This window comes from Ostrea edulis, chromosome 5, assembly GCF_947568905.1.
Source record: "Ostrea edulis chromosome 5, xbOstEdul1.1, whole genome shotgun sequence".
In the NCBI taxonomy this organism is placed as follows: domain Eukaryota; kingdom Metazoa; phylum Mollusca; class Bivalvia; order Ostreida; family Ostreidae; genus Ostrea; species Ostrea edulis.
The window spans coordinates 28502893-28516909 of NC_079168.1; the positions used below are offsets into that span (position 1 = coordinate 28502893).

Below are 14017 nucleotides of genomic sequence, written 5' to 3' on the forward strand. Positions count from 1 at the left end.
CTAATTACATTTATTTTCTACTTGGAAAAAAGTAATGATAATTAAATCAATTAAGTAAATTACAATTAACGATTACTACATGTCTGTAGCATACTAAAATTAATTAACAAAACAATAAACTTGATAAAATTCTATATTTTATAATCACAATATTTTTCATATTCCAATTTTCACCATGGAAACTAATGAAAATGTTGTGGTCACTTTAAAATTAAACGCATCTTTCATCCAAGGCATAGGGCCACTTTCTGGATATTTTAGTCACCAAGCTTTCCCAATGGCATCAAATTCGACACCACCTACAAATAAAAATCAATTTCATATTCATTTCCACTGCAATGTTATAAACTTTATGGATATAGCATCAGATAAGAATATAGAGTTTTGAATTTAAGAACCAATGTCATTATGGTAATCATAATAATCTCTTTCATGTCAATCATTGAACATATCATCGCAATATCATATGCATTGGTATATGTTATACGACTACTATTATCTGTCACTCGTGAATTTTGATAATTTTTACATTACACTACGTAAACCCGAATTTCCTCGTCGTATGCAACCGGCATCCCAAGTCACCATACGAAATTAAACGAAGAGCGTTAAATAAATTCTTACCTATTCGTTCTCAGCATCACTTCCATATCCTTTGTGCTTTTCTGAAAAATTTCTACAGTTTAACCTCGCACCTTTCTCCAGTCACAACTGGAGCGGCGCGGTGATCGTGATGATGATGAACAGATGAAGGGCGTGATGCATTCAAAACTGAGAACGTCAAAACTGGCGTCATTGGTACCGTGCATTGTCGTACAACTCGCGCGTGAAATGATTCGCACCGGACAACAAGTAAAATCGTCAGTTGGAGTTGAAGTTGGAAATTTGTTGCAGCCACCATGAGCACAGATATCGATCCACAGATAATGGTAACTATGCTCATAATCTCTTATTAGGTTAATTTCATTGCTGAGATAGAATATTGCCTAAACTCATTCCACCCATTATGACAGCGATAAAACTTGCCAATTAAAAACTTTGACATGCAAAAGTATTTTTTTCAAATCTGTTGTTTTTTCCCTAAATATTTTGTATAAAACAATGTCTTTTTAAGCATCTGCAGTTTCGTTAATTCTTGTTGTAATTAATGTATCAATGATTCCACCACAGGATGATGGTTTATACTCTTTTCTAGGTCCTAAATGGTAGAGTTTTGAATGAACGCAAATGCTTACTATGTAATTCAGTAAAAATATGTTATGAGTTTGAAATTGCATAAAATGAACATAAAGATGATAAAAATACATAATAGCTAGGATATTAGCATGATTACGAATGCGTAGAAGTTTTTGTTTTTTTAGATAGATCTAGGCTACTCATCGACAAATAGTTCAAGATATAAAATCAAAATCAAATTACATTGAAAGTATACAGTACACTTTTTATAAAATAAATAGGAAAAACAAATTTGACTGAATAGGTTTTGCATGGCTCTGTAAATATTCATCACTTACATAAATTTGTCATTTATGACAAATAGCAAATTTGAGAAAAAAATGGGGGTCTACAAGATTTTACACTTCTGCACTTAAAAATTATGATTTGACTTTTTGAAGTTGACCTTTGTTACTGAATATGACAAAATTGCCATATCAAATGTACAGTAAAATAATCTAATTTAACACCTACAGCTGGTGACGTCTCAATATGAGTGATAAATTCTAGACAGGACGTGAAACAAACAACCAATCTAAATGAACAAACCTAATTTTGTATGAATTGAGACCTTACTGCACTTAGAATTATTATACATTTAATTTAAATTTTTGTTTTCCTTTAAAAAAAATTCATGCACTTTCTCTAATGTTATCATTTAAACTACATGTAAATAATTAAATTTTACTTGTTACATGCAATTGGATTGGTTCATTTCATTTTATCAACATGCTTTTAATCCTATAAACAAAGTTGCCCTTTAGTCCTGCTATATGTTATAGGAATGGCGTCACAATACCTTTGGTCACAATTGTAACTACTCGGCTATTTCTGTAACCGCAAATGAACCTCATATGTGGATCGACGCCATCAGAGTCTGTTGCCATGTGTACACAAATGCAACTATTACGTCACAGTCATATGTTACAATATGAAACGCGATCTTTCAAATGCATCTAAAATATAAGATTTTAATGATACCAAAACTGAATCTGTGGCGAAAATATAAATAGCACATTATACAGGGGTTCGGTTCTGGCCTTTTAACCTAATCCACAGGCGCGCTTCCGGCGAAGAAATGCATGGATTTGATGCAATTCTTGCGCTGATCCACATCTGAGTCTTCTTACCGGTTACGGAAAAAGACGAGCGAGTGATCCGATTGCTTTGGTCATTCAGTTTCCATTTTGTTGCTATGGCAATATTGGTCCGCGACATAAAATTTTTATATTTTCTTTAGAAATATCCATCAAATAATATCAAATGCGATTTACTAAATCAAATTATAAGGAATGAAAGTAATTTTTATTTGCTTTATGTGATATAAAGTAACTTTGGGCAGTTTACGCAATTTTATAAACCAATTCGCGGTTTATAATGCGTAAACTGCCCAAAATTACTTTAGACCATATAAAACAAATAAAAATTACTTTCATTCCTTAATTATAAAATTCAGCAATTCATTTGATGTGTGCAACAATTCCATTAAAGATCTTTTCAAATAATTAATGACATCTTCAATTCTGAATTTATTGTACGCATTAATTGAATATCAATTCAATTATTTCAGATTATAAAGCATAAACTGACTCAAATTACACATGCTTGTTAACGAATGTTCTATAAAAAGTGGCCGGTGTCTAGTTTTCAGGGGTGGCCGGATTTGTAAGAATTTCTTTGTAAGGAAATGTTAAGATTTCTGCCGAGCCTTTGAAAATCGGCCGATATTCAGGGAAGACGAGTTTTTAGAGGGGTCGGTTAAGTTTAACTGTACATCCTCTGAATTATAGATTAAATCAAAGATATTCAATCAAAATTCAAGTATTTGTAAATCTTGTCCTATTCATTTTAAAATACATTTCTCACTGGGGGAGGAGGAATTGCTTAATCTGCTTCTCAAGACCAAAACCAAGAAACCAAGTGTCAAATTTTATCAGATGATATGTTACCTCATGTTGACTCGTGGATCACGATTAGTCACTTGCTTATATATTTTCCTGTGTAGGATTTAATATTGGCAACAATGTTGTACACAAGGGTAAGTTTTGACGTAGAAAAAAAAATGCTTTCATAAAACCAAAAGCCGTAAATTATTGCTTTTTCTAATATTTGGAGACTCGTTTTGTGTGGTGTCAAAAACTAAACAATTTCCCATACTTCCTCAATCTTTGTCAGAGCGACTTCAAAGTCTATCTTAAAGGGCAACGAAATTTAAATTACATACTTCCTGTTATGTAACAAACTTCACCTTCAATAGCTATGTTTACAATTTTGTTAAATAAGGCTCTGTAGAACTAGGTTGGCTGCCTTCACAGCTTGACACTTCGTCATGGTATTGTGTGGTGCAAGTGATTTGTATTTTTCAGTATTTAGTATATTTTGATAAATGAAGATAACACTTTTGTCGTTTTGCATTAAATTATAAGGATTGAATTTAATTTTGGGGCATATCATGTAATATAACCTGGTTGAGGTCAGTCTACACTTTTTATATAATGCACTTTGCGGATTATAAAGCGTAAACTGGCCCAAACCAGGTTATAATCGCACAATATACCCCAAAATTAAATTCATTCCTTAAATACAACCCGTCTATGACAGGTGTATAAAAATACATGGTTTATTAATATTATGTGTATCAAACTTAATTATCCTTGCCTTATTGGTACTATTTCTATCTTGTTTTGTGCTCACAAAATTGCCTTTGCAAGTTTTAACCTTGACCTTTGACCTTGAAACACACTAGACTTTTTCTCTAATCATTTGGAACAGTTGTACCAAGTTTGATGATCCTTGCCATATTATAAGTACAGTTTTTATCTTGTCTACAAGGTGTTGACAGACAGACAGATTGTGCCATATGATGATATGACCTGTCTGTGACAAGTGTATAAAAATTCATTCTCTTGATTCCAGGGTAAATTTTAGAAACAGAAGACCCACATTTTGATTTGTAACATCACAAAATAGCTTGATTTCTCAACAAAAAAATGTGGAAGTTTAGTTTGAGTTTTATTTGAACAGGTTAAAATTTGAGTAAAATCAAAGTATACGTATTGACTCAAGTTTAATTCAAGAAATCCAGGCCAGGGCTAGAAATGGTACACAATATTTCATTGCTGTAGAATTATTGAATAGGTTGTACTGTATATGTCATATTCACGAACCATATTCACTAACCATTTAAGAGATATTCAAAAGTTTAGAAGCTTCATATTCTGTTTTTTTATAGAGCCTAATAAATAGTCTGTTATAAAATCTGCGTAAAATCTAGAGAATGTTAGCGTTCAATATCCTGAGAATTTATTGAACGCTAACTTTGCATTGCGTAAATTGTATGCGCCCGAAACATTCCGAGTATGAGCGTTCAATATTGACATTACCGTAACGATGTAAACAAGCAAAAATGGCAGGCGACGGTCCTCCGAATCTGACAGAACCGGTATTTGATATTTACTTAAGCAAAATGTTTTACTGTACATGAATTATGATGTCCCCATTTACAAAGTCAGTTTGCTTCATGCATTAATGACGGGTTAAATATTGAACAGTTAACAAATGCATGATGTTATTGCACACCTTCACCTTAGATGCCAATATTGATGAATTCTCGTCTATTTTGGAGTAGTTTGAGTGAAAAGGGATATAATTTAACAACTAAATACTTTAGCTATATAATAAAAGGGTTAAGGGTTATCGAACTTATATAGGTGAATATTGGCACTTGTTGGCTGTCAAAACGCACTCGCAAGCTCGTGCATTTTAACAGCCAACTCGTGCCAATATTCACCAATATACAATAATGTAAGTTCAATAACCCTATAAAATACTAACCCACAAGCAACAACTTCTCCAGTTGGTCCGTATGAACATGCCATCACCCAAGTTGTTGGCATTGTAACAGCATGTTCCTGTGTAAGAGTAAAAGAATTTGAGTACCAATACATATACACATTGAATAAAGATGAAGATCGAGTTGCCATGTTTTATTCTCTACACAAACACATTATGATGGTTAGTTACTGTACCTTATTCGTTGCGAATGCATCCCAAACCAACATTTTCCCATCCTGAAATGATCAGTGCATGATTACACATTTGTGATCACAGGAACACATCCCATCCCCCTCCCCCTATTTTTGGTAACATTTTAGTGCCTCGTTCACACGGATGCGCATTAAATTTTACTTCGCATTAAATTTGATGCGAAGTAAAATAATGTGCATTAAATTAATTCGAATTAAATAGCATTCACACGGCGGTAATATTTAATGCGAAGTAAACTAATGCGCATTAAATTCGTATGCATCTATAAATTAAAGGGATCGGGAAATGAATTAAAGGATAGACTATATTATTGAAAATTATTTTTATAGATATTGTAATGAATATTGGGTAGATACAGAATTCATTGTTCAAAACACTAGGCCTGTGTAACTGATCTACACAGAAGGAGTTTTGTCATGTTTGATTTTATAGGTTCCCAAGAATTTACTTGTTATTTCCTCTGACGATCAGCATTCATTCTAGACAATATATTATTGCTTCTTCATGAGCCCATGCAGTTTAAAAAACCTCGGAACTAAACTTCCGCCAGAGTTCGTTGTACGTAGGTGACGTAATGAGGCCTCGGCGGGGAGTTTGACCTCAGACCGTCTTTTTCATCATTCCGCTGTCTATTGTTGTGACGTAATTTTTAATTACTAATACATATTACAAGTCTACTATGACGTCATATAGTATAAAAGAATTTAACTATGAGTGGCATATTTTTTAAAATGTATAAAAGAAAATCATATCATCACTATTTTAAAACGTTTTTATCGTATTTAAAAGCAATTCCTTCCATATGTATTACTCAGTATGCCTATGAAGAGCATACATTTACGTCTGACATTATCTAATGACAGGCTGTTTGTACATGCTTTTTTTTTTTTAGTGATTATTATCATTTTGATTAGTTTTTCGCACAAATCTAACATTAACATATATAGCTGACCACAGGAATGATGCATGTGATCCAAATTTGCCATTACGCATGCGTGTATATTTAATGTGAATTAGCTTCGCTTTGCATTCACATGGAGCTAATATGAAGTAAATCTAATTTGCATGAAATCACGACGTAAATTTTAATTTGAAGTAAACTAATGCGCATTAAAATCTCCGTGTGAACGCAGTTCAGATTTAATTCGCATTAACTTACGTTTAATGCGAATCAAATTTTTCGTGTGAACGAGGCATACAAAGAAACAAATATTCCAATCTAATTAAAATTAGATCCTTTGATCCGCTCACGCTACACAAGGATCTAACGAAATCGCATACCGAGGTCAAATCTAGTGACCTTTTAATCATGCATATTCATCGATACCTTTTCCTTTGTTAGTTTTAATTTTAATTTATATAACATCTTGATTTTGAAGTTCCATTCATTGTCGGTCTCTCTTACAACAAATGAAAATCAACACAAACAACACATATTTGTCAAACTATACACTCTTTGAGGTGTCCTCGGTGTGTCTGGCACGTTGCTATTACCGGAATACTTTGGTAGCTATTAGTAAGATTTCAGTGATTCGAATGACGTGCGTTTACACCGTCGATTTAATAGCCAATGCGCTGATTGGTTAGACTAGAAGGTCACTAGATTTGAACTCCGTATGCGGTTTCGTTAGATCCTTGTGTAGCGATATACGTGAGCGGATCAAAGGATCTAATTTTAATTTGATTGCAAATATTCACATTGAAATTACAGAAAACAAGAAAATGATGGATTTGTTTTTCATAACCTAATTCACATGGAATATAATGATTTCACAATATTAAAGTAATACTAGCTATGCCAGCTAGTATTACTTTAATATTGTGAAATCATTATATTTGGTGTTGAAAATTTTTGTTGTAAAATTGTGATGAACTATTTCAATAACAGAAATATTTTAGGTTTATAAACTTATGTTATCAATTGTATCAGAAAATCTATGGAGAGGTTTTGAAGGAAGAAAAATTAATATATATACATTATTGTCTTCCCCTACAAAAATTCATGTTATACAATGCTATAGAATTTTAAATCTTTATTTTGATAAAACTTTAAACTTAGTTTTAATTTCATTAATAATAATGATGAAAGTTATATATAAGACCATCAAAATAGCACATTGTTACAAAATAAGATTTTCAGAATTAGAGCTACTGGTATTAAGTACTTCAAATGAATTAAATGTCTTTAAGTTGTTGTATTATATAAATAACAGAAATGTGAGATAATTTGTATAATCTGTAATGCAGAAATTACCCATGCTTTCATTGTCAATATATCCCTATAACAACAACCTAAACACATATTCCTTAAAGCAAAATTTTGTAATATATACATGTGATGTAGGTTTTTATGCCCAGCTGAATGGTCAGTGTTTAATACATGTGATGTAGGTTTTTATGCCTAGCTGAATGGTCAGTGTTTAATACATGTGATGTAGGTTTTTATGCCCAGCTGAATGGTCAGTGTTTAAAATACATGTGATGTGGGTTTTTATGCCCAGCTGAATGGTCAGTGTCTATACATGTGATGTAGGTTTTTATGCCCAGCTGAATGGTCAGTATTTAATACATGTGATGTGGGTTTTTATGCCCAGCTGAATGGTCAGTGTTTAATACATGTGATGTGGGTTTTTATGCCCAGCTGAATGGTCAGTATTTAATACAAGTGATGTAGGTTTTTATGCCCAGCTGAATGGTCAGTGTTTAATACATGTGATGTGGGTTTTTATGCCCAGCTGAATGGTCAGTATTTAATACATGTGATGTAGGTTTTTATGCCCAGCTGAATGGTCAGTGTTTAATACATGTGATGTGGGTTTTTATGCCCAGCTGAATGGTCAGTGTTTAATACATGTGATGTAGGTTTTTATGCCCAGCTGAATGGTCAGTGTCTATACATGTGATGTGGGTTTTTATGCCCAGCTGAATGGTCAGTGTCTATACATGTGATGTAGGTTTTTATGCCCAGCTGAATGGTCAGTGTCTATACATGTGATGTAGGTTTTTATGCCCAGCTGAATGGTCAGTGTTTAATACATGTGATGTGGGTTTTTATGCCCAGCTGAATGGTCAGTATTTAATACATGTGATGTAGGTTTTTATGCCCAGCTGAATGGTCAGTGTTTAATACATGTGATGTAGGTTTTTATGCCCAGCTGAATGGTCAGTGTCTATACATGTGATGTGGGTTTTATGCCCAGCTGAATGGTCAGTGTCTATACATGTGATGTAGGTTTTTATGCCCAGCTGAATGGTCAGTGTTAATATGTGTGATGTGGGTTTTTATGCCCAGCTGAATGGTCAGTGTTATATTTAGAGATATAAAAATATGTTGAAACAGGATAAGTTTATTACTAACAAAACAATGGTAACTTTATATATTAAACATATCATCCCTGCTCTCATTGTGTATGTGTGAACCACAGACAGTACCTGAGAGGAGCTAACGATACGCCTTTTGTCTCTTGACCAGTCCATGCAGAGCACTTTTCCATGATGACCCTTCAACACCTTTCTGGCTTTCATATTGAATTGTGTGATGTTTTCTATCTTTTTAGTGACTTCAGACACTGTAACAAAAATAACATGAATAAGCTGACACAATTCTGGATATATAATAGAGTAAAATATGTTATTATGCCCTTCAAAGAAGAGGAGCATATTGTTTTGCACCCGTGGGTCAGTAGACCACATGTTGTCAGCTCAATATCTTGAGAACTATTCACTTTATTGTAATGATGTTTCATATGTGAGTTGGTAATGAGTAGAAGAGGACCCCTATTTTTTTCAGGTTAAAAGGTCAAACTGAACATAGTCATATTTTAAGAATCATTTGCTTGATTGACACCAAACTGGTACATCCTAAGGAGTAGATAACTTCTATTGATTTTAAGGTCACATGATCAAAGAGGTCAAGGATCAATCCACTCTGGACATAGGAAGATTAATAGAATCCTTCATTAGTACGAGTGTGGGATAGGGAAATTCCACCGAGGGGACAAGATTCGCAGTCTAGGACGAGGCTTTGCCGAGTCCTAGACAGCGAATCTTGTTCCAGAGGTGGAATTTCCCTATCCCACACGAGTAAATAATGAAGGATTATTTTTCTCACATTTTACCTACAGTTTAGTGCATAAATTTAGGAGCTTTGAGAACATTCTAAATTATCAAAATCCTCATTTGAACTTCGATGCAAAAACTAATTAGATAGGCAGAAAGAGCGTATCCGAAAATGGTTTACACTGTAAGTGTAAACTAAAAAACCCAAGGTTGTCCAACAGAAAGCTATATACATTAAAATTTAAAGATAACAATGCAAAATATTTTTGCTTCACCGTGTAACGTAAATCTTCACCGTGCAACGAAAATCATAGAAAATATATGACGTCACTATCAAATGACGTCGCAGCAGTGTGAGACAGAAAAATCTCACATGGCTGTCTCACATGGGTAAAGTCGATCTCACACTGGTGATAATGTGAGAAATTATCCATTCCATATCTTAAATTGTTTAGGCACTACTATCAATTAAATGATACACATATATTGTTACTTCACATCTCATTTGATGTAATGATCTGCACCCGTCAATGGGACATGATCCAAGTCTTTGGATCAAGTTACTGACAAATTTATTATATACCCCCTTATGTATTTTTAAATCCACATTTATAAGATAATAAATGTATTCCAAATTATCAAAATCACACACATACATGTACAGTGAAATTATATTTTGTGTCCGCAGTTTTGTTTGTAACGTGGTCAATATTTTAAAAAAAAACAACGTTGTGTTGATGCATTGTGATGTCATCAGTTTCAGAGGATACTGATATGGAATCAGAAAACCACAGTGTGGTGATCTGAAAAATCAGATCACACTCTGTGAAATCAACAGTATCAAAAAATAAAACATTGATGGGTGTATAATAAATGTGTATAACCCTTTTAAATTTTGCGCCAAAGGGGGGGGGTGTTAATAAGTTTTACAAACATAATTTCTTGTCTTTTCATATCAGTTTGCTCTCTGATTTCACAATCATATGTGTTTTTAATTATATCATTTTTACATTTCTATGGAAATTTGTTTTGCCTGAGACTAGACTGATGCTCTGTCATTGCATAAAATGGCATGCATCATGTGATTGCTGTCTAAATTTCTTTAGACAGCAAGTAGCAAAATTTAGACGGCAACTTGGCATCCAAAACGTCATTTTAATTGTATTTCTTTCTTATACATATTTACATATAAAACATCGGTTCTCGACAAAAGAAAATACCCCTACAGAAAATTTGTCAGGTTGTAAGTCCATAGAAGACTCGGCTTGGTTGTATATTGTTTAACGTCCCGCTCAAGATTTTTCACTAATATGGATATGTCCCTATTAACAGTGAAGGGCTGCAAAATTTAGGCCTATGCTTGGCGCTTATGGCCTTTGAGCAAGGAAGGATCTTTATTGTGCCACACCTGCTGTGACACGGGACCTCGGTTTTTGCGGTTTCATCCGGAGGACTGCCCCATTTAGTTGCCTCTTACGACAAGCAAGGGGCACTGAGGACCTATTCTATGGACTTTAACAACCCGACAAATTTCTGTAATGCTTCAATGCCATTTGTAGATGTGCATATTGTTGGGACATGAGGATCCAATCATTTTCCATAAAGTTATAGTGATCTAAAAGGGGTGGAGAATGTAAAATAGCTTTTGGACACTTCTTCTCCTATATGACTGATCCAATAGACTTGAAACTTTGTTTAGTACTTCATTGCCCTAGTTATTTTCCTAAAAGTTATAGAGGATCTAAAAGGTGGAGGATGTAAAATAGCTTGTAAACAGTTCTCTTCTCCTATATGGCTTATCCGATAGACTTGAAATGTTTTACAATACTTCATTGCCGTTTGCAGTTGTTCATATTGTCAGGACAGGAGGATCCAATTGTTGTCCCAAAAGTTATAGTGGATCTAAGAGGGGTGGAGGGTGTAAAACAGATTGTGAACACTTCTCTTTCTGTATGGCTTATCTGATAGACTTTAAACTTTGTACAATGCTTTATTATCATTTATTGATGTTCTGACCCAGGGATCTAATATTTTGCTCCAATTTACAGTGGATCAAAGAGGAGTATTTTTGTATCATATACAACAAATACGTCGGTCTTGTTGATGTTGAATCTTTTTATCTTTTTTCTCGATGCACAAAGTGCAGTTCATAATGTCTTTTATCATGCTCATGCTTTCTCCTCCATACCATGTAATACATTAAAGGTCATAGGAGACGGTTTTTAACAATACCTTTTCTCTCCATAATTGTCAACTTTGTTTCATAGACTCCTCATAAAAATGCTTTTTAAAGATTAATAATGATATTAACTCGAAGAAATTGAAGTGCAAAGGTAGTCGGAATAGAAAATCGTTACCCAATTATCGTTCCTGATTTCCTGAATTTGTGACGTCATAAGAGACCACACTCCGATTTGCAAATCAAAACAAAAGCACGCCCATAGACGATTTATTCGCAACTGGAGGAGTTTTTGAATGGGGAACCATAGTTTGTTATACAAGGATATTACTTTGAAGTCATAATTAATGTAAATTCCAGCCACATCGACGAACAAGAAGATCGATCAAGGTCCGAATCGGTTGAAATAATACTGACTGGTTAATCGATGGGCTAAATGTATGATAATTTCAGAGTACATTATCTGATGACAATAAGAGAAATATAGACAGTTATTACTTGCGCTATTTCCAACTCCATGCAGGCACGCAGGATCGGTTTTTTTCCAAAGGAGGGGGGGGGGGGTTTCAAGTTGAAGGTTGACTGACAAAGAAGGTGGGCACCCATCATCCCCCTTTGGTTTCATGTGCCCAAGTCCCACTCTGACTCGGATATATTTTATAGCCAGATCAGAACTTCCTTTGCACACATCGTGAGCGCCGTATTTTGAATTTATTTTCATAGGATTTTTACAAGTATCGTGTGCAACTATTTTAGTTGAACAGGTGAATATAATGATAAACATAAATGGCTACTTAACATTCTTTTACATCAAAATTTGCAACATTAGGGCCTATATGAAGAATAATTTACTATCACTTTACCATAGACATATAATATGTGTCTATGACGTTACTTAACATTTAACGTTTGTTTTAAATTTTGTCGCCAATTTAAGGAAACCAAGTGTTTCATTTGAAAAAAAAAATCATCTCCCAACTCTTGCATGACCGTAAAAATTGGTTTATTTCACCAGATAAAAAACTTGTAATTTCAATATCGCTCCACCATTTGCTTTGAACATTTTTTTTCAAAAAGAAAAGGGGCAATGTCTGATAATGCAACTTTCAACATATAAAGTTGGAGACCTATTCATCTTAAATTTATTTACTTATATGTTCAGAGAAAAACATTCTGATGAGAAGAGCTTCACCTGACTATTTCATAGTCAAATTTCATTTCTAAACAAATCAGATCATGTTTATACTAAATGTAAGTACCGTCATTATACAGTCAACGTTTTGCAGGATTTCCTCGTCTTCGCCGTCCATGCAGTTGGTCTGTAGTCAAAAATAGTTAAAACTGCATCTGGTCGAAGATTGAATTTCATAAACCCAATCCGGGCATTAGTTTTTGCCTAAGCAGAGTGTATACGATAACGAAACTGATCCTCATCAACCCCCGTAATGACATAAAATGATTGTCAAACAACTTCGAGTTCTGTGTTCTCGGTGTAAATTTCACAGCCAAGTCTTTCCGAACGTTTGATCATTTAGACAAAAGTATATAGAAATACCCGACTTGCTACATTATAGTTGAATGTAAGCACATTGAACATTTTGACAGCTAAAACCCGCAGTTGTTAGTATAAACAAATACACATTTTGCGTCAGGCTGGTCTCTTTTGACGTCATCAAGCAAGGGAGATAATTCAGCTTACTATTTTGATACTTTAAACCACAGCAACATTTGACGGTCTGTAGCATCTGTTACCTTGCGATTTTTTCTGAATAACTTATTTACATATGTTAAATAATTAAAGAAGAACACATTTTCGTGCAAAACAATTTTTTTTTGAAAATCGTCTCCTATGACCTTTAAGGGGAAGGGGTTGTAATTTGGAGCACTTTCAATTTGGGGAGTTGGGCAGACATTTGTTTTTAACAAAAACAAATTATATATATATTTAATTATATTTAGTAATAATATTAGTGACTTTGAGACTTTATGTGATGTAAATTCAAATAAGAAGTAAAAAACTCAACATGCTTTCTGCTTAAAGATGAGAACACAAACAATTTTAAAATACCTATCGGTAAAATTGTTAAAATGGCAAAAAATCACTAAATTTTGTGTAAAATGAAGTTCAAAATTTAAAATAAAAACAGAATGCAAAAAGACGTGCAGCAGTGTATGTTCCAAAATAGATGGAATTTGTTGTTTAGGAAATTGTCAAGTGTGCGTTACAGTACGTAATTCTCCTGAATATTCATGTCACTGATGCTGATGTAAACACACTGAAACTCATCTGTGATTGAGAAAGAATATTGATTCTTCCTATTTTAAAAAAAAAATATTTAGCCACAGACACTTCCCGAAATGGGGGCTGCCCCCAACATCCTTGTTTCATTTTTTTAAAATCTACATGTCATTGTATATGTTCATGTTTTATTTCCTATAGACCACAAAAAATTCCTATCGACTGGAAGAAAAACACTATAATTAGCACATGAAAACTAATTGCTGAAGATGCATGAA

At 33.7% G+C, this 14017-nt stretch overlaps 1 protein-coding gene across 1 annotated transcript in view; it reads right to left on the reverse strand.

Moving 5' to 3' along the window:
* The window catches only part of LOC125651850 (guanine nucleotide-binding protein subunit beta-5a-like), a 34149-nt gene that overhangs the window by 14848 nt on the left and 5284 nt on the right, over nucleotides 1–14017 (reverse strand). The window contains exons 2-4 of the mRNA XM_056165667.1: nucleotides 8695–8831; nucleotides 5244–5285; nucleotides 5050–5126 (exon numbers count right to left, since the gene is read on the reverse strand). Of these exons, the coding sequence (XP_056021642.1) occupies nucleotides 5050–5126; nucleotides 5244–5285; nucleotides 8695–8831 (256 nt within the window). The remainder of the gene's footprint in view (nucleotides 1–5049; nucleotides 5127–5243; nucleotides 5286–8694; nucleotides 8832–14017) is intronic.